This window comes from Xiphophorus couchianus, chromosome 1 (genome assembly GCF_001444195.1).
Source record: "Xiphophorus couchianus chromosome 1, X_couchianus-1.0, whole genome shotgun sequence".
In the NCBI taxonomy this organism is placed as follows: domain Eukaryota; kingdom Metazoa; phylum Chordata; class Actinopteri; order Cyprinodontiformes; family Poeciliidae; genus Xiphophorus; species Xiphophorus couchianus.
In genome coordinates this window covers 6,329,846-6,351,225 of record NC_040228.1, presented here as the reverse complement: position 1 = coordinate 6,351,225, position 21,380 = coordinate 6,329,846, and the positions used below count along the sequence as shown (strand labels likewise).

Genomic DNA, 21,380 nt, shown 5'->3' with positions numbered 1-21,380 from the left:
TACATGTGAAACTCAGTCATCTTGACTGATTAGCTGGTCAATGTTTTGGTTTCTATCTTTCTTGGATGACACACTCAACTTTGCTCTGTGAGATGTTTTCTAATCTAACCCCACTTTAAACTTCTTTTACCACCTACTAAACTTCTTAATGTGTTATTAATACTGTCTAATGGGTCTAAGTGATCACCAGTCACTGTTTGGCTGTCAGTAAGCATAGAACGTGTCCTGCAGTGTCTTAAGCGGTCACTGTGCAGCTCAGCTTCCTGCTCCATCCTCTGTAAAGTTAGCTAACACTACAGCACAGCGGCGTGCTCCACGTGGCCAGTCGAGTTGACCACAGAGCAGAGCAGATTCCAAGCTCAGCAATCTGAAGACAGAAGTCCAGATTAGAAAATCAATGTGGTCAATAATGCTAGCTCTGACAGTGAGCTCAGTGTCCGCTGTCTGAATATTGACCAGCATGTCATCTTCAGAGGCAGGTTAGTGACTCTGTGGCCCCAGAAAGCTGAATGCCTGTTTCGGAGGGAGTCCTACGTTCTCTTTCCTTAGGCTACTTGTGTGGAAGCAACTCTACAAATGCAGTTTTCGTCCACGGTCCTTGCTGATGTGATTCAGCATACTCTTCACCAAGAGTGTAAAAACATCCAAGGACATGTAACTGGATATCTGGGGGATCACGTCGGTGGATATTTAGATGAAGTTTTGAAATTCTTTTTTCAGGATCCAGTCATGCCATCACAGGAACCCCCTGCAGACGCCAAGAGAGAGGAGGTGGACGTCCCACCGGATGACACGGAGGACGCAGACGGGAGTAAGACATTTCTTCTTTAAGGAGAAGTTATCCCCGACCGTGTTTGTGCTTCACCCTGTTAAAAAGGTTTTAACCCTTAACCAATCTGGTGAACATTTAGTTTGAAATGTGCAGAATGATAGTAGCTCATGTTTACCAAGATATTTATTTACATTTTTGTGAAAAAAATCTTTCATTAGTTTCTCAAATCAGCTCAAAGTAGCTAAGCTACACCTAAACCAAGACAGTTGTTCCAAAGGACAAAACATGTCTCTTTGAAAAGCAACTAAAACACCATATTGGATCTTAAGCTAACATAATTAATTATTTTATTTGTGTTAGGACTAATTAATTATGATATTTCTAATTACTATGTTCACCCACTAGATGGTGCTGCCTTTTGCCCATTTAAAGCAATGTGTGACCCTGTTTACTCTTTTCCTGCTTCTGATGCTGAATAAATAAACTTTAGAATGTATTCTGTATAATATTCATACATTGCAACATAATATACATTGTATATTTTTAGCTTTGGTAGTTTTAAAATATTGGTCTGTTAAAAATAAAACAAAAGATCAATATTTATCTTACAGATTTAAGGAAGCTTTCAGTTTCCTATAATTATGAGTTGGTTGTGGCTGATCAGTGATCCGTCTCAGGACTTGATGATTTCTTATGCTTAATGTATAATAAATTTGATAATTTTTTTCAATTAGTTCAATGATTACTTAGTTCTTAACTGTGAAATTAAGTGACCACGTGGTATTAATAAGGTGAAAAATATCCAAAATGGAATTAATGTTCATTATGGATGAATAAATTAGGCTGAGGTAGTTTTAAAAGACTTCCATGTGAATATCAACATATATTTTTTTTCTATGATGCTTAACTTTTCGCAAGGTTAGCAAAACACAGCATAGTTTTGCAATTATCCCCAAGTGCACTTTCTTCCAAAAACAAGTATCTGAATCATCTCACTTTGAACTTTGGGAAATGATCTCAGGTGGGCAGAGCAGCCAAAAGCTTTACTCAAGGAAATGAAGCTTCTTTAAATGAGTCAAAACGTATTTGGTAAAAAAACGACAATTTAAGCACTTGAGCAGAATTGCTTAATCAGATTTAAGTTGTGAGAATGATGTCATCTTAAGGGGTAACCTGGGCCCCCAGGGGTAACCTTTCTTGGCTCTAAGCCTATAATGTGTTAGAGCAAAAAATATGAGACTTACCACTGATGTAATGCACATTGACTTGTGTTATCTCAGTTAGTCCATAACCTGATCCTCCCACTGCAGCCTCTGTGTATCTATAATACATGAGAAGTTCAAGGTAGTATTTACAATTTTTAATTTGAGAATGAACCATGTGGAAGAATGTAACCATCGGGGTTAGACTCCCCTTGATAGAAGAGTCTGTTAACATCAACAACAGAATTTCTTTGTCAAAAAGACTAAACCTTGGTCACTTCACCTCACATTCATCATCACTGCTTATGTAACTCTCAGCGGTTATCTAACTACTTTAGCCCACATGCCTCCTGCTCAGCTGATGCTCCTGTTAAACGGGCTCTGATGGGCTAACCAGACTGACCGTTTGTTTGGAGTTGCTGTTGCAAAGAGCTGCATGGTTTCACTTGGTTTGATGTTTTCCCATAACTCTGTTTGTTATTATGTTTCTCCCTCTGCTGGCCCTAAACAGGATTGCATGTTTACGTTGCCGTCTGACTCTTTTCCGTTCTTCGCAGTATCCTTTCTGCCACACAACTGTGCAGTGGATACAAGGGGAGATGCAGAGACGGAGGTGAGAGATTGGCCTGGCCACTCTTTCACTTAAAGCATCCAAACCAAAACTCATCGTACTGCATCCTCCGACTTACAGGACTCTGACCTCAATCCCCTGCAGGACATCAAGGCTGTAGTGGACGGCATCGACGGCATCAAGTTGTCCCAAGGCACCACTCTGGGTCTGGGTGACTTTGAGCTGATCCGGGTAATTGGGCGAGGTAGCTACGCCAAGGTGCTGCTGGTCCGGCTAAAGAAGAATGAGCAGGTGTTTGCCATGAAAGTGGTGAAGAAGGAGCTGGTCCATGATGATGAGGTAAGTGAGGCTGTGAGATTAGCAGAAGCTTGTGTTTGTTGTTGAATATTTTATCTTCCTGCTACTCAGGTTTTTATTATGGCATGACGATACTTGACCTGCTGCCCTCAGGGAGGCGCTACAGGTGCATCAAAACAAAAGCAAACAGACTCAAAAACAGCTTCTTCCCAAAAGCATTTAACACCCCGAAAGCTCACGCACTAATCGTACGGTAGTTATGTGTTTATTTGTGTTTGTATATATAAATTTAACTGATTTAATATCGTAAATCATGTAAATATCACCATATTTATGCTTATCTTGTACATATTCCCTACATTGTTTGTACTGTTGGAGCGGATTTTAATCTCACTGTTCAGTGACAAACAATAAAGTCTAATTCTAATTGTAACAATCCCACACTCGGCTTCACTAAATGTATGTTGAAATAACCAGCATTTTATTTTGTTGGAAACTAACTTTACATTTTTAGTCCACAAAATGTGTCCTTACTAAATATTGCTGCCAACACCAACTTCAAATTATACACATATACTACTACACAATTCAGTACAGTTAGGTTGCATGCTGGAACAGCAACAGTAGCTGAAATGACCACTTGTTAGAGTATGCAGAATATTGTGTGGCAACACTCAACATGTCAGACCTGAAAGCAGACGGGCTTCAGCAGCATGAGACAACGATGGACGCCACTACTGTCAGCTAAGAGCAGGAAAGTGAAGCTACGGTCCAAACAGACTCACCAGAACTGGACTAGAACAGATTGAAGTAAAGCTGCCCAGTCTAATGAGCCTCAGTCTCATCTGCAGCATTCAGATGTTCGGCTCAGGAGGATAATGCACCGTGTTTTCTCTCTCAGATGGTCTCCCAAGTGCCTTTTTTTTAAAGGATTTTTGACCTTTATTTGATAGTGAGCGGACAGGAAAGTGGGTCATCCGTGCCTCTCTGTCAGATGAGCATGATGAGATGATGAACACAATAATGAAGATTATCAGTTTTACTCGGTCATCCTCTTCTACCAGCATCACAGGGTGAGGGAATTCCTCAGAGAAGTCCATGCCAATGCCGATGACCTTCTGCTGCACAACAATGTGAGACAGCTTAGCAAACGCAGGGCTTTGGCACGCTTCTGGTCCATCAGGAGGGAAATAACATCTTTTCTGGCAGAGGTAAAAGAAATGTCATAAGGGAACACAGTTTTCTGAATTCCTAGAAAATGAGAAACAGATGAACAGTATGGCCTTTTGGTTGACATTACTTCACATGTAGGTGAGCTGAACTTGAGGCTACAGGGCAGGGGCAATTCATTTCAGAGGAAACTTGAGAAGTTGATGCCGGCTCACTTCCCTGCAGTGCAGGACAAGGGTTAAAGACAGAAAGATGCGTCTTCTTCTCTTGACTTTATTGAGAAACTCACTGTAAACTTTTGACAGCTTCAGCTCACCATGTTCATTTAGAACCCATGTCTGAAGCTTCTCAAATGAAGTCACACAGCACTTCAAGTGAGTAAATGTTGGGCCTCTACAGATGCAGAGTTGACCTCCAAGCAGATTTGGTCCTGAAGGAGTAGTTTGTCAGGACCGATCCTTCCACTTTATGGCTCCAAATGGTTCCTGTTTTAGCTTTCGCACGTCTGAAGCAAGTAGCCTTGCAGATCTTGACCATGTTTGGCTCCAAACACAACTGTGAGAGACCCCATTCCGTTTGGCCATTTTTGTAGTTTGATAGCAGCGATATCATTATCTACCAGCAGGGAAACCTTTTATTCCAAAGTTTATTAAATATGTCAACAACGGAGGACTTGTCCATCCAGTCTTACATGTTGGAGCCAGAGTCGTACTCAGAGCAGGAGAATGAAGACGGCAGAATTATGCATTCAAATAAATGCATTGCAATGGTGTTATTAGTGTATTTACACCCTCACCATCTAGACCAATTACCATCAATAAGGAGCGTAGCTTAACTATAGTGTCCATGCATATCAGATACCTATTTAAATATTAATGCTACCACAATATGAATGAAGTAAACAAAGCCTCAACATAATGAAGGACTTATCTACTGTGAACATCAAGATCGTCACTGAATGCATTTGGGTTATGTGTTTCCCAAGGCAAAAATGGTTAAAAAAAAAAGCCAAATAATTATATTCAAAACATGCTCAAAGAGGCAGCTAAAAGCTAGCACACAGCGCTAACAGAAGCAGAAGGCTCAATGCTATCAAACCAATGACAAGGACCTCATAATGTATATCCAACATTGATGTCTAAAATAAACTTTGCTGTCATTTTAGCGTTAACAGCTTGCTGCTTTGCTGTGTACCTCATAAGTGCTCCACAAAACAAACTTTCATTCCAGAGAAAAATGTTATTTAACCAGACACTTCAAAGAGGCTCTGATGTCTAAGGACAATGTAAAAACTCGTGTGTGTTAATACACCCTTGAACTGAACATTTTGACTTGTCTACCTACAACTTCAGCATAACTGAACTTGGACTACAAAATCACTGGGAGAGAGAAAAAAAAAAGGCAGATTCACCCAACTTATTAGCCAGAAGCCATGACCTTGTTTAGCAGAGCCAGTGATCCGTAGTGCTGCAGATTGGCTGTTGTATTTTTAACTGGTCATCCAGCAGATGGCAGTATTGCTCAACAAATTCTCATTAAAAAAAAAAAAACAACCCAATGTGTTCCTTGGGTTGCACTTAAGATCAGCATCCAGCATCTTTACCCTTTAGTATTAAAGTGAACTGGACTCAGTAGCAAACTGGTTTTGTACCAACAAAGACTCGAAGGAAAGATTTTTTTCATCTTTTCACTTGAAAATCCTATTGGCACTGATTCTCTGGTCTGTTTGTTCACACCACTTTAATACTTCTCAACTCTCCTTTAATCTGGCATCAGAGAAGCCTGGGAGCCTCCACTGAGAGCTAGTTGAAGTAGCTGAATTGAAAAGATAAAATACTTTGCTATTCAGTTTTCTGCGTGATTACAGATTCTTGAAGCCAACAAGAAGGAATTCAGAATCATGAGCGCAGCATGTGGTTTGTGTTGTGCTGTTGTGAATTAGGCCTTAACCGTATCAGAGCACAGCATGGCGACTTAAGATGTAGAAACGGTTTATTGTGGCACACATAAAACGTGAACTTTAATCCATTAAATCAGTATCAAACACTCCCGCCTCAGGCTGAGCACTCTAGTTCTGATCAAAAACAGCTGACTGACGCCATAAATACTCTGTGACTCTGTCACACAGCCTACATGGGATAAAAGGTAAGGTCCTGACTGTCCTTTTACCGACTTTATGGTCTAATGGGGAATTTTGCACTCTTGCAGAGTGCTTAGAGCAGGGGTGTCCAAACTTTCTGTCATGCGAGCCAAAATCATCCCGTCAAAAGTGCTCCGAAAGAAAACAGCAAAAATCAAGCAAATAGTCCTCCAGTTTTATTTAGTTTTTAGTTATTATTAGTTTTAGTTTCTTTTTTTTTAAACATAGATTCAAAATATTAAATGGGTTTTGCATGTTTGCTGTATTACAAGAGCTTTCATAACAGTTTTCAAATTATTTTGGATTCGATTGGACATATTTCTTTCCAGTTATAAAAGCAGGATTTGAGTTGCATTCTTTCAAAAATGTTTGCTATATTTAGCCAAGTTTAATAAATTCATTAAAAGAGTTGGCTTTTCAGTGGTCATAAAAAGATGAATACTTTGTGTCTTACTTAACATTTTCTATCTAAGCAAATTAGTGTCATTCTTAAACTGCAGCTGGGGGACACAAAAAAAACAAAACAATCCAAGTGCCACAAATGGCCCCCAGGCCGCACTTTGGACACTCCTGTTTTAGGACATCTTTGATATGATCTTTAGGACAATAGAAGTGTGTGTTGGCCAACACAAAGACCAGAAGGAGAACAGATTTCCAGAAACTAGGTTATAGTGTTTGGTCAATTATTTCTCTCCTGAAACATGCTTTTGAAAATAAATTTACTTTTGGAAAGCTGATTTAATTACCCTTACATCAGGAGTTTCTCAGACTTTATGGGCTGAAATCCCCCCGTTATTCTTGATCACAGAACTCTCAACAACACCCACTGAATGCCTTCTGCTTTACTTTAGATCTTTTCTTTCTTTAAAACCGGCCCGTATGAGGAAATGAGACCCGGTGTCTTAGCGCTACCTGAGCTGGAAAGGGTTCAGTCTGAACAACATGAACTGAAATGGTGGGAAAAACTTGCAAAACTTACATGTGCATATTCTCAAGGCGTAAATTGTACGTTTTAGTTTTAGGTAGGCAAGAAGAAAATGAATTAAAACGTATTATATTGTTAAGAGTGTATGTGTTTTGTTTTTTTTGTTTTATCAAAGACGGGATCTAGTCCTTGTGGCTGTTTCTTTTGGTAAATGAACAAACTGTTAAATTGCCAATATGTCTTGACTTTTCAAATCTTATTGAATCCAATAAGATTGAATCCAAACAAGAGTCGATAGCAGAATAAGCTGTTTGGCCCTGATGAAGGGGATTACGGATCCACATAGTCAACTCTGCTGCTCAACACACGCATGCATTTTCTTTACAAGTGTGGGACCATTTAAAGGGAACTAAACACATTCCAACAGTCTCAAATTTGTTTCCAAAGCCTGCTACAGCAAAAGAAAACATCAGCAAAGCACAACTTTCATTTTTTTTTATGTCAGGGATATAAATTCAAATTAAACTGTACATATTTCAGCTCCAACTAAAGCAGACATAGTGTTTACGTTTTAAAATAGAGGATTTTTCTATGGACGTGGTTAAAATTATGAAATGGAAAAAGTCACAATAATTAAAAAATCACTGATACTGGTAATGAATGAAAATCATGCACTATCTTTGAACTGTGGTTCAACAAAATCAATAAAAAAAAACAACAACAAACAAATGAAACAGGCTTGGACAGAAATGATGGGACCTGTAACTAAATAGTTTGTTACAAAAAAAACAACAACAAAAAAAGCCATTTCTGCAATTAATGATTTCTGCAAATGAAAATTAGATTTCTCATTTCTCTATAGAATGCTTTGGTAGTTTTGAGATTCCTTTGTCGTCAGGCCGCTTTTTGCGTTTTAAAAAAAAATGTTTTACTTAAATAAGACTTCTTTTAATGTGATGAATGAAACGGGATGTAGCTACATGATAGAAAGGTTTGGCTTTCATGAAGGTTTCCACAGCGTTCCTGAGCTACAGTGATTCCTGTCGGTCTGTCACTTGTGTGAGTCAATAAGATTGTAAGAGAAGTTTCTAATGTTTCCTTGTTCCAGCCCATCAGCCAAGGTGCAGTCTTTTATCTGGGACGACTCAGAGAAGCAAACAGTTTGAATCACCCTGAGCATGAACACCAACTGATCGCAGGAGTATCAGTCTGTCTGAGGAAGCCTATCGATCAGACAGATTGATTGTAATTATCTGCCATCTCCGTCTTTGCTCTTCTCTGCAGGATATCGACTGGGTGCAGACAGAGAAGCATGTGTTCGAGCAGGCGTCTACAAATCCATTCTTAGTCGGCCTCCACTCCTGTTTCCAGACAGAAAGTCGGTAAGAGCCAGATAAGACTGACAGTGTTGAGTTACAGGCCAGCCCTTCTCGGCTACAACTTTTTTTATGTTCTCTGAACACTAGAAGGACATTTTAAATTACCAAAAAAAAATCAATTTACTCCTCAACTGTTGTCTTGATATTTTCTGCCTTTAATAGAATGTTAAATCAGCTAAGCAATCCAAGTTCAGCTCTTTTGATAATGAAGTCCAATATTCCTGCATTTGGATCAATATCTGATGAGGACATTTTTGACAGAAATCACATCAACTCCATGTCCTTATAAACAAATCCATGACTAAACAGTCAGAACTTTACACTCTGTTATGGTTTTCCTTTTTTTACCTTCCTCGGCGTGTTTGATCAGCTCTCCTCTCCTGTTTGCTTTCTGTGCTATTTGGATTAGAAAACAGACTTTGAAGCCCTTTTGTGTTTGCAGTTCTCAGCTGTTTGTGTGATCACATTCCATTCATAAGTTGGACACTGAAGGTTTTCCTACAATTGCTGATGATTCTTACAGCAATGAAATTGGCTTTACATTGCATTTCTTTTCCAAATGTTTTCTGTCATTAGCCCGCTAACTCCTCCAGATGCTAACACAAGGGTTAGTCTGTCATTTTCACTTCAGGCCACATTGTGAATCATGAATGGGCCATCAAAGGGCCAGTTGTGGCAGAAATTATTGATCGAACCAATCAAATCACCTTAACCTATATTTGTTGATCTTAATTATTTCACCATTAATTACACAATCTTAACAATTAATTTGTCACGAATGCTTACACATTAAACGACCAGTACTGTAACTGATCTGTCAGAGATGAGGACACAGCAAATCAACTAAGAGGCAAATCACCGACACCTACTGCTTGAATAAAAGTACAAATTTACATTTAATCAAATTAGTCTTTATTTACAGGCATTTATTAATGAGAAACATCAGTAACCAAAGAGACTACAGAAATCAAAGGCGATAAAACAAAAACACATAACCTGTTTGCAATAATCAGCGTTTAAAAGGCGGCGGCTTGAATCCTAAATGAACCTTTGGTGACTCATTGTTCAACCCAATTCAAGCATTAAGAGCTTTCAGACTTTAGCAGATCAACTCTATGAGAACGTCTCCTTGTCTTATCTGATCATCTGTCTAGCTTTCATAAGTTGGGGAAAAGGGAAAAAGAGGTAAAGAGTTGCCCAGTTCATCCAGCATATTCCATTAGCATTTCTTACTGGTAATAGGAACAATCCTATTTGTGTGGCAGAAGACTTTACTGTCAAACCACCATCATGTTGCTGAAAGCAACAGGGGAGAATGTTTTTTGTAAAGACAAAACAAAATGCAGAAAGTGTCTTTTTTCCGGATGGCATGAATAAAGCAAACAGGGCTGAGAGATAAGATTTTTTTTTCAAATAATCTTGTGGAAAAGCTGATCAGGCGATCCCACAGATGGCATGTTCTCTGTAAAGTCCAAAGCTCTGACAATGATGTCTTAGATCTAGTTTTCCAGCCAAATCAAGGCTCTGTCTTCCAGAAGTTCATACCAGGTCAGCAAGAGCAGATCAGACCAGATGTTGAAGACGCCTCCTCTGTCCTTCAAAATCAGAGGATTTTAATCACAATCGTCTTCTCAAACCTTACGGGTCTCATTATTCTACACTTTATTCGTAACTATCACAGTTTTGAGCTAATAGTGAGCATTTGTGCCACTAGATGCCAGTACCTTAACACACCTACGTAAATGTATGTTTGTTTTAATTATTCCCTTTTTACAGCAAAGTTAATTTGTCTCCATCCTAATAAAACTAAAAGAATGTCCCACCTAAACGAGACTCAAAATTTCTTTAAACTTTTTTCTGAGGTAGCGAGCAGAAGTTTAGTTTGACTAACCACAGGTTTTATTTTGGTGTTCTTTAATGTGTGTTTTATTTCAACAGTAACATTCAGTGTGTGAATGTGTGTATGGCTGACTGTAGAGTAAAGCCATTTACCATGTTAAGTGGTTCTTCAGAATGTTTACCACGGTGTGGGTGATTAATAAAGTCCTGGCTGCGTTTTCAGGTTATTTCTGGTGATCGAATATGTGAATGGTGGGGATCTGATGTTTCATATGCAACGGCAGCGGAAACTCCCAGAGGAACATGCCAGGTAAGCATCCAGATGTTCAGCAGCTGTTTCCACACACGATCCAAGTCTCTGTCCAGTTCTGCAGTCAGACCTCTTTAACTGGCCTTCATTCACATGCAAGGTTACTAGTATAGGTTTTTCATGTGTCGGCGTTATTTTGAGTTAGTAATATAATTGTATTTGGATTTTCTGCGTCCGCTGTAAAAATCACTGTGGGCCAGATTAGAGCTGAGAGGCATCTGCTGCAGGGCCAGGAGGATCAGTAAACGGTGCTTTTATTGGACTTTGGTTAAGCTGATGTGGCAGCTGCTCAGGAGAGACGCATGCATGGAACCACCAGCTGTTTAACCGTGGACTCACTGGAGGGATGGGACGTTCTCTGGGAACGAGAAGCATCGGTTTTATGAAAGGATCTGGCGAAGTGCGGTCGGCGATAGCGAGTAAAGATCTTTTTATAAGCATTTTCCTGCGGGGCCTCCATTTTCACACCGAGCAGATTCTCGCGGGGACGTTGTGATGCTTCCAAATCTGAATTAAGACTTTTTTACATCTTGAAGAAATGCAGCGAGCACCCATAATTCATTGTGCCTGTCTGCTACTGATAAATGTCGGATCAAAGGCTCTGTAATTTAGAGAGGCACCGTTGGGCCCCTGGTCGGCCTCTTCAATCTGCAACCTGGAGACAGTGGCTGTACATATGCAAAGCAGCATGTTAAGCACTCATCATGATTGTACATATTCATGAGCGGCGCTCTTCGACAGAGCCCTGACGCGCTCCCCCGCGCAGTGGGCGACGCGGGTGATGCTGATAGGACGTGTCTCTGCGCCGTCTGAAGGCAGCAGAGGAACAACAGAGGCTGCCAGAGCCGAGATGTGGGGGAGCGCCGTGGGATCTGTGATTCTTCTGTCAAACGCAGACTTTCTACCCCCCCCCCCCCTCACTGTTTGACAATCATTGGTTTACAGCAGCCAGACACAGAAAGCCTTGTCAGAGTTAATGAAGGCTTGTCTCCAAGAGACAGAAAACACTACCTACACACGGAGAGAAAACACACCGCTGACTCATCAAAGAAGCACTCCAAGTACATTTTATCATCACCAAACGGGCTCCGAGCATGACTCACAGCAGGAGACTGAAGGAGCTGCTGCAAAGTGCCGGCGCAGCGCTGTCCAAAGTTTCACTTGTTTAACGCGTGAGTTTAGGAACTCTGCTCCAACGAGTCGGAAACTAGAGAAGCCCAAGGAAACTCGGAGTGACCAGATTATTGACATCCCCAGGAAACCGAAGAAACCTTAATGTCTGTTTCCTTTTACACTTCAGGTATTTTATTTTGTCCCGAGAGTTGATTTTTTGTTAAATTGTGTATGCCATGATTAAGAGCATCTACAGAAATGTGTGACCACAGTGCCGTATGAAGTGAACTGAAAAGTGCAGTGTCCCCTTCCACATGTGTGTTTTTATCATGTTTTCAGTGGCTTGAACTTTTCCATATTTTGTCACATTACAACCACAAACATAAATATATTTTATTGAAATTTAATGTGACAGACCACGCAGGAAGAAAATGATACACAAAACATTTTTTTTTCTTTTTTTTTTTTTTACAAATAAACTGAAAAGTGTGGTGTCCACTTATATCACTTTGTGTTGGTATTTCACATTAAAATCCAATCAAATATATTTATGTTTGTGGTTGTAATGTGACAAAATACAGTGGCTTGTAATACTTTTACAAGCCACTGTAAATAGAAGAAACTTTAAGATCAATTTTTACAATACAAATGGACTTCAGTAGAAAAATTAAGAAAGACTGGTCTTTAAATTTCCACACGTTAAATAAACTAAATTGAATTTGTGGTCAGGAATGAAATTGGAACAATGGATGCATTATGGGAACATGGTCACTGAGCATTTTGAAGGAGGTTTGTCCTGCTCACACCTCTTAGTTTGGTGCGCTTGACTGTTGTTGACGTGAATATGAACTCAATGAAAACTCAAGAGCCATCTACACCTTGAGACTGCAGCAGTCTTTTCCACTTTAACAACATAACCAGGCAGCCAGTTTGTATTTCTTAAAGGTGACTGAAACCACTAAAATCAGCCAGCCTTGTTTTCAGCTCATTATAATAACAAAACATTAATTAATGGCATTTATTTCTTTAATTCTTCTTTTTGTCTTTTCTCTATTTTTCCCCTGATTATCTTTTTGTTTATATTCAGATTTTAAACTTTTTTTTGGTTCTACTTTTTTTTTTTACAATTGTTTTCGTATTTAATTCTGAAGTATCGCCTTAGCCCTATGGTTTATTCCTTTAGTGAAGGAAAATACATTTTTATATTTATCAAAGATTTAGGCAGGTTTTGTCCTATATCACAAAGTTGAATTAGCTTAGAGTACATTTGTATCTGCATTACATTCTTGATTACCTGTTTCCTGTTTTTTATTCTGACATTACCTCTGAGCATTGCAGACACTTTAAGAGAAGAACTTGAGTTTATCTCCTTTCTCCTAATATAAAATCTGTAACTAATTGGACAGTAGTAGCCCAGGTGCTGGAGGCTTTGCTCCCCAATGCTTTTATGGCTGCAAATATTTGCTGTTAAACCTTGTATTTTTTGCAATACACCGGTGCACAAACAATGGAGACTAATGACTTTAAGAGTCTCAGGTATGTGTGTGCACACCTTTGGCCTGCTGGTGGCGCTGTGTGACAATTTAAACATTTTCTTCACAGATTTTATGCTGCTGAAATCTGCATCGCTCTGAACTTCCTTCATGAGAAGGGGATTATTTACCGAGATCTAAAACTTGACAACGTGCTGTTGGACCACGAAGGACACATCAAGCTTACGGACTACGGCATGTGCAAGGTCTACAAGAACCAAACATTTACTGAAGTTCTAATCGTGTTGTCTACCAAGCTGAGCAGCCTGAACTGGAAGCTCTAGCATAACCTCTGTTTTTGTTGTTGTCCCCACACTGACTGCGTTGCTCACATCCCGTTATAATCCACCTACCAGGAGGGCATCAGACCGGGGGACACCACCAGCACTTTCTGTGGGACCCCCAACTACATTGCACCGGAGATCCTGAGAGGAGAGGACTATGGTGAGATCTGTAGCGTGATGTTCCAGAACTGGAACAATAGTTTCATTTCAGGATTTCTGTCCTGTAAGGTTGCTAAGCTGCTTTAAATTATGTCACACTCGAGTATCCATGAATGTGTGTTGGTGCTAAGCAACAAAAAGTGTTGCTGAGGCGAGTTTATGCTGATGAACTTTGCTTAGTTACCAGCCCATCCTGTGTGTGTGTTTCCCTCAGGCTTCAGTGTAGACTGGTGGGCTCTGGGTGTGCTGATGTTCGAGATGATGGCCGGAAGGTCTCCGTTTGATATTATTACTGACAATCCTGACATGAACACAGAGGAATACCTCTTCCAAGGTGAGACACAGTCATTCGCTCTGCTTGCCGTTACCCTAAGCTGGAAGTGATTGAGTTTAGTCATTTCATGGAGCTTGGACTGAAAGGTCAACTGAAAACTCAAAGTAGTCCAGAGGTTTCCTTCACTTGGCTCACTTTACATATGCCTCGTCTTTGGTTTAATTCTTATTAGTTGATCTGGTAACACTTTATTTGACGGCTTGTGCATAAAAACGACATGACACTGTCATAAACATGAAGGAGTCTTTATGAATGTCTATGACTGTTGTCATGAAATGTCATTCTTTTAACGCAAAGTTGCATTGAAAGTCCACTAGAAGTGTCAACTTTGTATTATTTTGTAAATGATGTCACTTTAATTCAAAGTTGGCACTTTTAATGGACTGTCAACACAACTTTTAGAGAAACTTTGCATTAAAAGAATGACGCTTCATGACATCAGTCATAGACATTCATAAAGACTCCTTCATGTTCATCACAGGTGTTGTGTCATGGTCATGACAGTGCCATGTCAGTCTTATGCACACGCCGTCAAATGTTACAGTTGATTTCAAAATTATTTGAAACTCATTAAGAAAATAATTTGTCAAATATGAAGAAAGTGGATTTTATAGCAGTGCAGCTTTAGAACAGGCACATTCAGATGAAACTGGGACAATTTTACAGCTGACAAAATAAAATGAAGTATACAGAACGTATACAGTGTAAGCGTGAAAGTTGGGCCTTTTTGTACTATCTAGATTTTTTCAGTGCTACAGAGAAAAACTAGACCTTAAACTGGAAATCATCTTTGTCTGCGTGATCTGCCAGTAACATAACGTAGGTCTGGACTAACACGATGAACAGCTACAGAGACACTATCCGCTATCCAGGCGAGCAACGAACATTTGGAAAGCCACTCCTGATCAGTTTCTGCTGCGTCAGTGTAACTGGATGGAGTCTGTGACTGTAAACTGTGTTCTTCAAATACCATAACAGTTCATGTTATCACATAAATCTTTAAAAGAGGTGCAATTATTCGATCTCTCAGTGTAAACGCTTGAACTCGGAATGACGTTGGCTAAAAACACATCCTCAGTACGAAGTCCTGCCCCACAAGAGCCCTGGAGGATTTGGCAGTACATCATGGCCTCTATAACAAATGGGACTCGGTTGCATGTGAGGACCAGTGGAGTGTTTCCTTCATGCGTTTGCTTCATTTGGCAGCTGATGGACTTTTCATCGAGCAGAAATGGAGCCAGATCATTATCCTGAGCCACCTGAAATCACAGAACTCTCTTCTGTCGCTTCAGTGACGAAATGTTGGTGATGGATCCAGGGTTCTGAGCAGGAAATGCTTCAGTGTTTGTCACAATTTTATTTTTATAAGGACACATTTGGAGAAATTCCAGGAGTTGCTAGGGAGGTTTTTGTCGAGGTTTTTGCAGTTCTTTAGACCTGCACTGTTTTATTCTGTAAGGACCAAAGCTAACTAACGCAACAGTCACAGTAGGATAATAAAAATCAATGACATCTAATACAATATAATACAACATGACACAGAGTGATCCAATGCCATAATTCACTTTATAATTAATGTTTATGCGTTAAGGCATGCTATCAATCTGAAGATTTTAACGTGTTAGCAGTACATAAAGCAGATTAATCAATCTACCTATTTCGACCTAAAAGCTTCTCTCCTGCTGAGGGTTACGTAGTTCACAGCACAACGGGCTTGACACAAGGGGAGCGACGAACGACAGCAGACACCAACAAAAGTTGAACATTTTTCAACTTTCTTGTGTTGCTTTGTCAGCCCGCTCGTGCACATCTATGTGCACAAGCTCAAAATTTCACATGCACAAATTATGGCGGTTGCTTGGCTGGATGAGGACAAGCGACTGCCGCCTCGTCCCACAAGTTCCATATTAAATGAATGGAGGGGGACATTAATTTAAGATTTTAGACAAAACCTTTAAACCTTTCTGAATACAAAAACCTGGAAAACTGAGAATCTTCAGACAGGTTTGGTTTGAGACAATAAAACAATTTCTTAAACGTTTTCTGAAAACGTGCATGCAGACGCAGTTTATGATTTGGGCTATATGGGGAGAGGTACGCAAGAACTAGAAAACTAAATATATCTGTCAGTTGTCCCCTGAACAAGTTTGCTACTACTTGTATACCTGTGTAGTGGAGTAAGTTTCCCTTAGATGCTGTTGAGTGCTGGAAGACTACCTCACTGGAGTATGTGGGGTATGGAAAGTAGGTGTGCACAACGGATCAAAAGTTAAATACAAACTGAAGGATGTTACTAATTTCTTGCACCTGTCAGAAATCAAGCCCAGGAGATCATGTAGGTCTTTACATGATGACCTAATCTGGCCTGAGCATCAAGAAAACTGTGTATCGATCTATGGATAGCATCTATGTTCATTCAACTGCAGAATGGCTGCAGCCCTGCTTACCACAGCAGGTTAGCTTTGTTCCAAGATGGAGGCTTCCATCTGTGCAGGAAAGACTCAACTTGGGCAACAGCTGAGGGAGTTGAATCAGCGTTTGGTTGATGTCATCAGTGTGCATCAGAAGCTGGACGTATCTAAGCGGAGGATCAGTCGATCCAGGGAACAAATGAGCTCCAGTTACTAAAATGCCAGGTTTAACTGACCACATGGAAGTAACCATTTATGTCACTGAAATATTTGCGTCATAAACTAAAGGATTAGTCTTTTAATACAACATTTCACTACCTTCTTAAGACATGGACTGAAGGATGGGAAGTGAAGTAGTCAGATTTCTTGAGTGAGGTTTTGGGGATTTTCTCAATCAAATAAAACTGATGTGGTTTTAAAAGACTGGCCCAACTCATTTATTTACACAGAGCTGTTGCAACAACACACACTTGGCTCTAATAAGAAGGAAACTAAACTGTGGCTTCACTCTAACAAGACGTTCAAGTTTTCCGGGAGCAGCATGTCAGCATTCAGTAATTCTCTCAGCCAGTCGGATGTTTGCAGATGTGCATTCTGAGCAGAAACCAACATGTTCATCCCACCTGCTGTTTGTCAAGATTCACTTCAATTTATTCAGTTCTAAAATACTTTATTAGTCCCTTTGTGTTGTTAATCCAGCTTCCAATTCAGCTTCCCTCTTGTTTAGGGTACCTTTAAGCAGGCAGTTTTACTTGCTCCTGAAGGAATGTTAAAACGTGGCTCCATGAAGCGCTCTCACTCACAACATCCCTCAAAATCAACTGTGCTAAACTTTTTCTGCATCATTCTCGCCTTCGTGGCACATCGATAACTTTTGATTGAGAAGTTGACAGTGCTGTCTGTCTTGAGTATCAGCTGAATAAACGCAGATCACCTTCACTCTGTAAGTTAAGGTGGTAACTTAGCTTACGGAGTTTGTTTAGATTTCAGAACAGAACCGCTTCAAGTGCAATTAGCATCCGACAGCGGACTCTGTTTGGAGCATTTCTCCTTCCTATTCTCGGATGGTTCCGCCATGTTTATTTCTCTTACAATTGGTTCCGGCTTAAGGATGACCAGTGGTTCCCTCTTATGTGCTACAACACTGAAAGAAAGTGTAAGCTCATGTTATTAGTTAATCAAAAGGAAAAATATATATATTAAGCCATTAAACAAAAATTAATCATAAGTCAATCAATTGTTTGCATCCCTACTTTGTGGTTCGTGTGTGCGTGTTTTTTTTTCTTACCGTTTTCTTCATGTTAAAACTTCAGTTTAAAACTTCATGTTAAAACTTATAAACTGGGCTTAGTTGTTCACCTCAATAGTTGTTTTTTGGTACCTCTCTGTAGCAGCTCTGTCTAAAGAGACCTGAAGAGACATGTTTCATTTGCTTATTGACAATCATTATTGGATGTTTCAACATTAATACAATCACAGGGTTTTGGATAAAAAAAGATATGGCTAACACAGATCCGACTATCTTTTGAACTTTGTTGCAACAGCGTGCTAAAGAGCGAGAGCTCAGCAGAAATCGAGCTGTAGGTGTCATCACACTTCATCATTGTGGAGAATTTCTCTGCTTCTATTTGTGTTTGTGTTTCCTCGAGCCATATGGTCTCCTTACATAGCGCAACCCCATCACCTCCTCCTCCCTTCCTCGCACTGTCCGCAGCAGCAGAAATTCCTCCATACTACAGTGTGACGCACTTTGTCTCAGCTGTGACCGTCAGGAGCTTATAGCGCGGCGCCACAGCTAGCATCTGCCACCAGTACCATCCTCCTGGTGGTTTTTCTGTGGCTGATCAGCAGGTTCCTGGGCGAACGCCTGCCAACGGAAACCAACTCTTTCACTAGAAGAGCCACCCACCATATGGCACCGAGATGGCGCCGGTGCCATGGGTGTGCTGTGGCTGTTGGTGCAGCACATGCCATCCCCAGAGCTAAGATACTCAGAGACTGGTGAACATTGGAGTTATTCTGATAATCAACCAGAAATTTATGTCAAAGCAGGAACAAGAGGGGAGAATTTAAGAAATCTAAAAATGAGCAAATTACCCCATAGGATATAGGTACATTATAAAAATGTTCTTGAATAATTATGTTGTTTTACTGTACATAGTATTTAAAATAATAAAATATTTGCAATAATATTTTATGATGAGCACTGAACCCAATTCAAAGGCAGTTCAAAGTGCTTTACACCCTAAGAAATACAGAAACCAATTGTGAACCATGATGTTGCCTTCTTATTTAACTACTGCAAAAGCATGTAATGTTCTTTTTGCTTTTCCAAAGAACCTGCTACACAGTGGTAAGTGACCAGGATCATGCTTTGTATACAAGATGTAATTTTCCCATCGCATATTGTGGCTCATTTTTTATACAGACCACGGTGGACATGGTGAACCATGTTCCCTCAAAGTAAAACAGACACAGAACCTCCCTCGCTCAAGATTGAAACTAATCTTTGACTAATCTAGTCAATTTTCAACTGTTCCTTGACCTGTGTGCCATTTGTCTAAATCTCTCAGCCTCTCAATTCAAAAATACTTATGAAAAATATCTATCTAAATGTTAAATTAAATGTCATTGTAACTCCTATCGTCCAAGTATGGTCAAAGAGTCCATGCTGTAGGCAGGAAGGATTATGACAATTTCCTGGCTGCAATTACAGGCTAACAGCTCAGTATTTCATTTGCTGTTGCTGCTCCTTCTCTCCCTGGTTGTTTGGGCAGAGAGCTGTTGGAGTCTGGGTGTGATCATTGCCTACTATGATGAACTTCCTTCTCTCTGTTCTGCTCTGCATCCACAAAGCCTCCTTTTTCTACCTCTCTGAGTTTTGGGGCGATGGCAACTGTTTTAATATAAAAAAGTAAAAATTCTTCCCTCTGGGCAGCTCTCAGAACCAGAGCGATTAATTGTCCTAACATGCATCAAAAAAACAAACAACCAAAACAAAATCTGAACTAAAGTCTTGAGAAAGAACAAATCAGAGCTAAGAGAGAAACTCCTACATGCTGCCACCAGGAGTGGCACGATTCCAGAAAGATCTAAAGCAGAGAAGTTAGTAGCTGCGGTTTGAAGTGTGTAAACAGCACACAGAGCCACTTTTCAGTGTGTAATTCTGAATCATGAGTGAAAAACACACTCTGATCACATTACCTTGAACAGAAATTCAGCATGAATGCTTTGGACATCCTTGAAGTGAGGTTTTAAGGTGAAAGAAAAATCTGTTTTCAAGCTCTTCTCATTTGTGTGAGTTCCAAGGTTATTAGTGGAGCATGGAACGTGATGCAGAAAACAGAGCAGCGTTCACTGCGTGTCCTCCCTTCCTCCGACTCCCACTCAGCAGACATGGCCGCCCACAGGCAGGTTGAATCATCCTTCTCCCAACTCATGACTGCCCTTTCATTGTCTCTGTCTTCTTTCTCTTCTCCTGTGGCCGTCCTTCCTTTTTGTCGACAGTTATCCTCGAGAAGCCCATTCGCATCCCGAGGTCTCTGTCAGTGAAAGCTGCCAGCGTGCTGAAGGGCTTTCTAAACAAGGTGAGAGCCGTCCACACCCGTCACCTCCGGTCATCCAGTTATTTAACGTGGAACAATACATTCGGCATCCAGTCGTGAAACAGCCACGGTGCAGGAAAAGATGGAGCGGGCATTCACTACGTACTTGCAGTATGTCTGTAAGCATGACGCTGACCAATGTCTCATCCCTACAGGATCCCAAGGAGCGCCTTGGTTGCCAGGTCCAAACAGGCTTCACAGATATCAAGTCACACACGTTTTTCCGCAATATAGACTGGGACCAGGTAAGAACTAAATCACTGAGAGGTTTTTTTCTTTTATATCGTTGCATTTTCCAAGTAAAACATCCAACCTAAATTTGAACTCTAAACTGTCGAAATGTGAACATTCGTTTCATTGAAATTGAGCCTGAAGAGAAAGCCACTTTCAAGTGCTTTTCAAGAAATTAGAATATCATCAAAAGGTGTATTAGCAGGTATATAAAATCATAGTCCCTAAGTTAACTTCATAGGGAAGTTAACTTTTCCTTATTTGTATTATAAAATATTAAAATCTTCTTAGACCCAAAATTTGGGATTTCTATTAGAGATAAGCCACAGTTATCAAGATGAATAAAAACCAACTATTGAAATATATTGTAGCCCTTTATTTGAAGGAGTGTGCTGACATGGCACTGTCATAAACATGACATAACACCTGTCATGAATATGAAGGAGTCTTTGTAAATATTTATGGCTCTTGACTTGAACTATCATTCGGTAAATGACATGAAGACACCTGCATGTTCACGACAGGTGTTATGTCATGTTTATGACAGTGCCATGTCAGTCATATGCACAGCGCTTCAAATGAAGTGTTACCAAATATATTACCATGTGTGTAAGGAATCTGCACTAGTTTCACTTTTTGTATTGCATCTTTAAAATACAGAAACCTTTTGATGCCGTTTCATTTTATTGTAATATACACAGGTGTAAAACATTTGTTGGTAATCCTCTGCTAATAACTGAAGCCCACAGTAGCCACTTAAATAACTTGAAATTGATAACAATGATAATCAAAAGGGGAATACAAAAAAAATTACCAATGAAAATCAGATATTACTTTTGAATGGTGGCTCACAATAATAATAATAATAATAATAATAATAATAATTTAATGAAACAGGTCTGAACAAAAATGGTCTTGGCTTCCCAGATTTTATGTTTGCTCTGTGGTTCACTTGAAGCCCTGGGACACCCTGGATGATTTAGAAATTTGGAGCTGTGTCGCTCTGTCTGAGCCCCTTCATCAAATCTTGATAATCAGCCATATCAAACGGCTCAGTGTGAGAGGTGAGACTGTAAGATACAACATGGCGCCCTACTGTAATAAGT

General features: G+C 40.0%; 2 protein-coding genes across 10 annotated transcripts in view; one reads left to right on the top strand and one right to left on the bottom strand.

Annotated features, from left to right (window-relative positions):
- bcas2 (BCAS2 pre-mRNA processing factor) overlaps window positions 1–21,380 on the bottom strand; it is a 624,479-nt gene that overhangs the window by 526,494 nt on the left and 76,605 nt on the right. The gene's annotated exons all lie outside the window — the stretch shown is intronic.
- The window catches only part of prkcz (protein kinase C, zeta), a 106,317-nt gene that overhangs the window by 61,392 nt on the left and 23,545 nt on the right, over window positions 1–21,380 (top strand). For 8 of the 9 annotated variants that reach the window (XM_028013001.1, XM_028012985.1, XM_028013018.1 and 5 more), the window contains 10 exons: window positions 721–811; window positions 2,532–2,587; window positions 2,666–2,884; window positions 8,362–8,459; window positions 10,519–10,605; window positions 13,321–13,456; window positions 13,607–13,694; window positions 13,908–14,027; window positions 19,946–20,025; window positions 20,199–20,288. In XM_028013001.1, the coding sequence (XP_027868802.1) occupies window positions 721–811; window positions 2,532–2,587; window positions 2,666–2,884; window positions 8,362–8,459; window positions 10,519–10,605; window positions 13,321–13,456; window positions 13,607–13,694; window positions 13,908–14,027; window positions 19,946–20,025; window positions 20,199–20,288 (1,065 nt within the window). The remainder of the gene's footprint in view (window positions 1–720; window positions 812–2,531; window positions 2,588–2,665; window positions 2,885–8,361; window positions 8,460–10,518; window positions 10,606–13,320; window positions 13,457–13,606; window positions 13,695–13,907; window positions 14,028–19,945; window positions 20,026–20,198; window positions 20,289–21,380) is intronic. The other variant, XM_028012994.1, reaches the window with a different exon arrangement.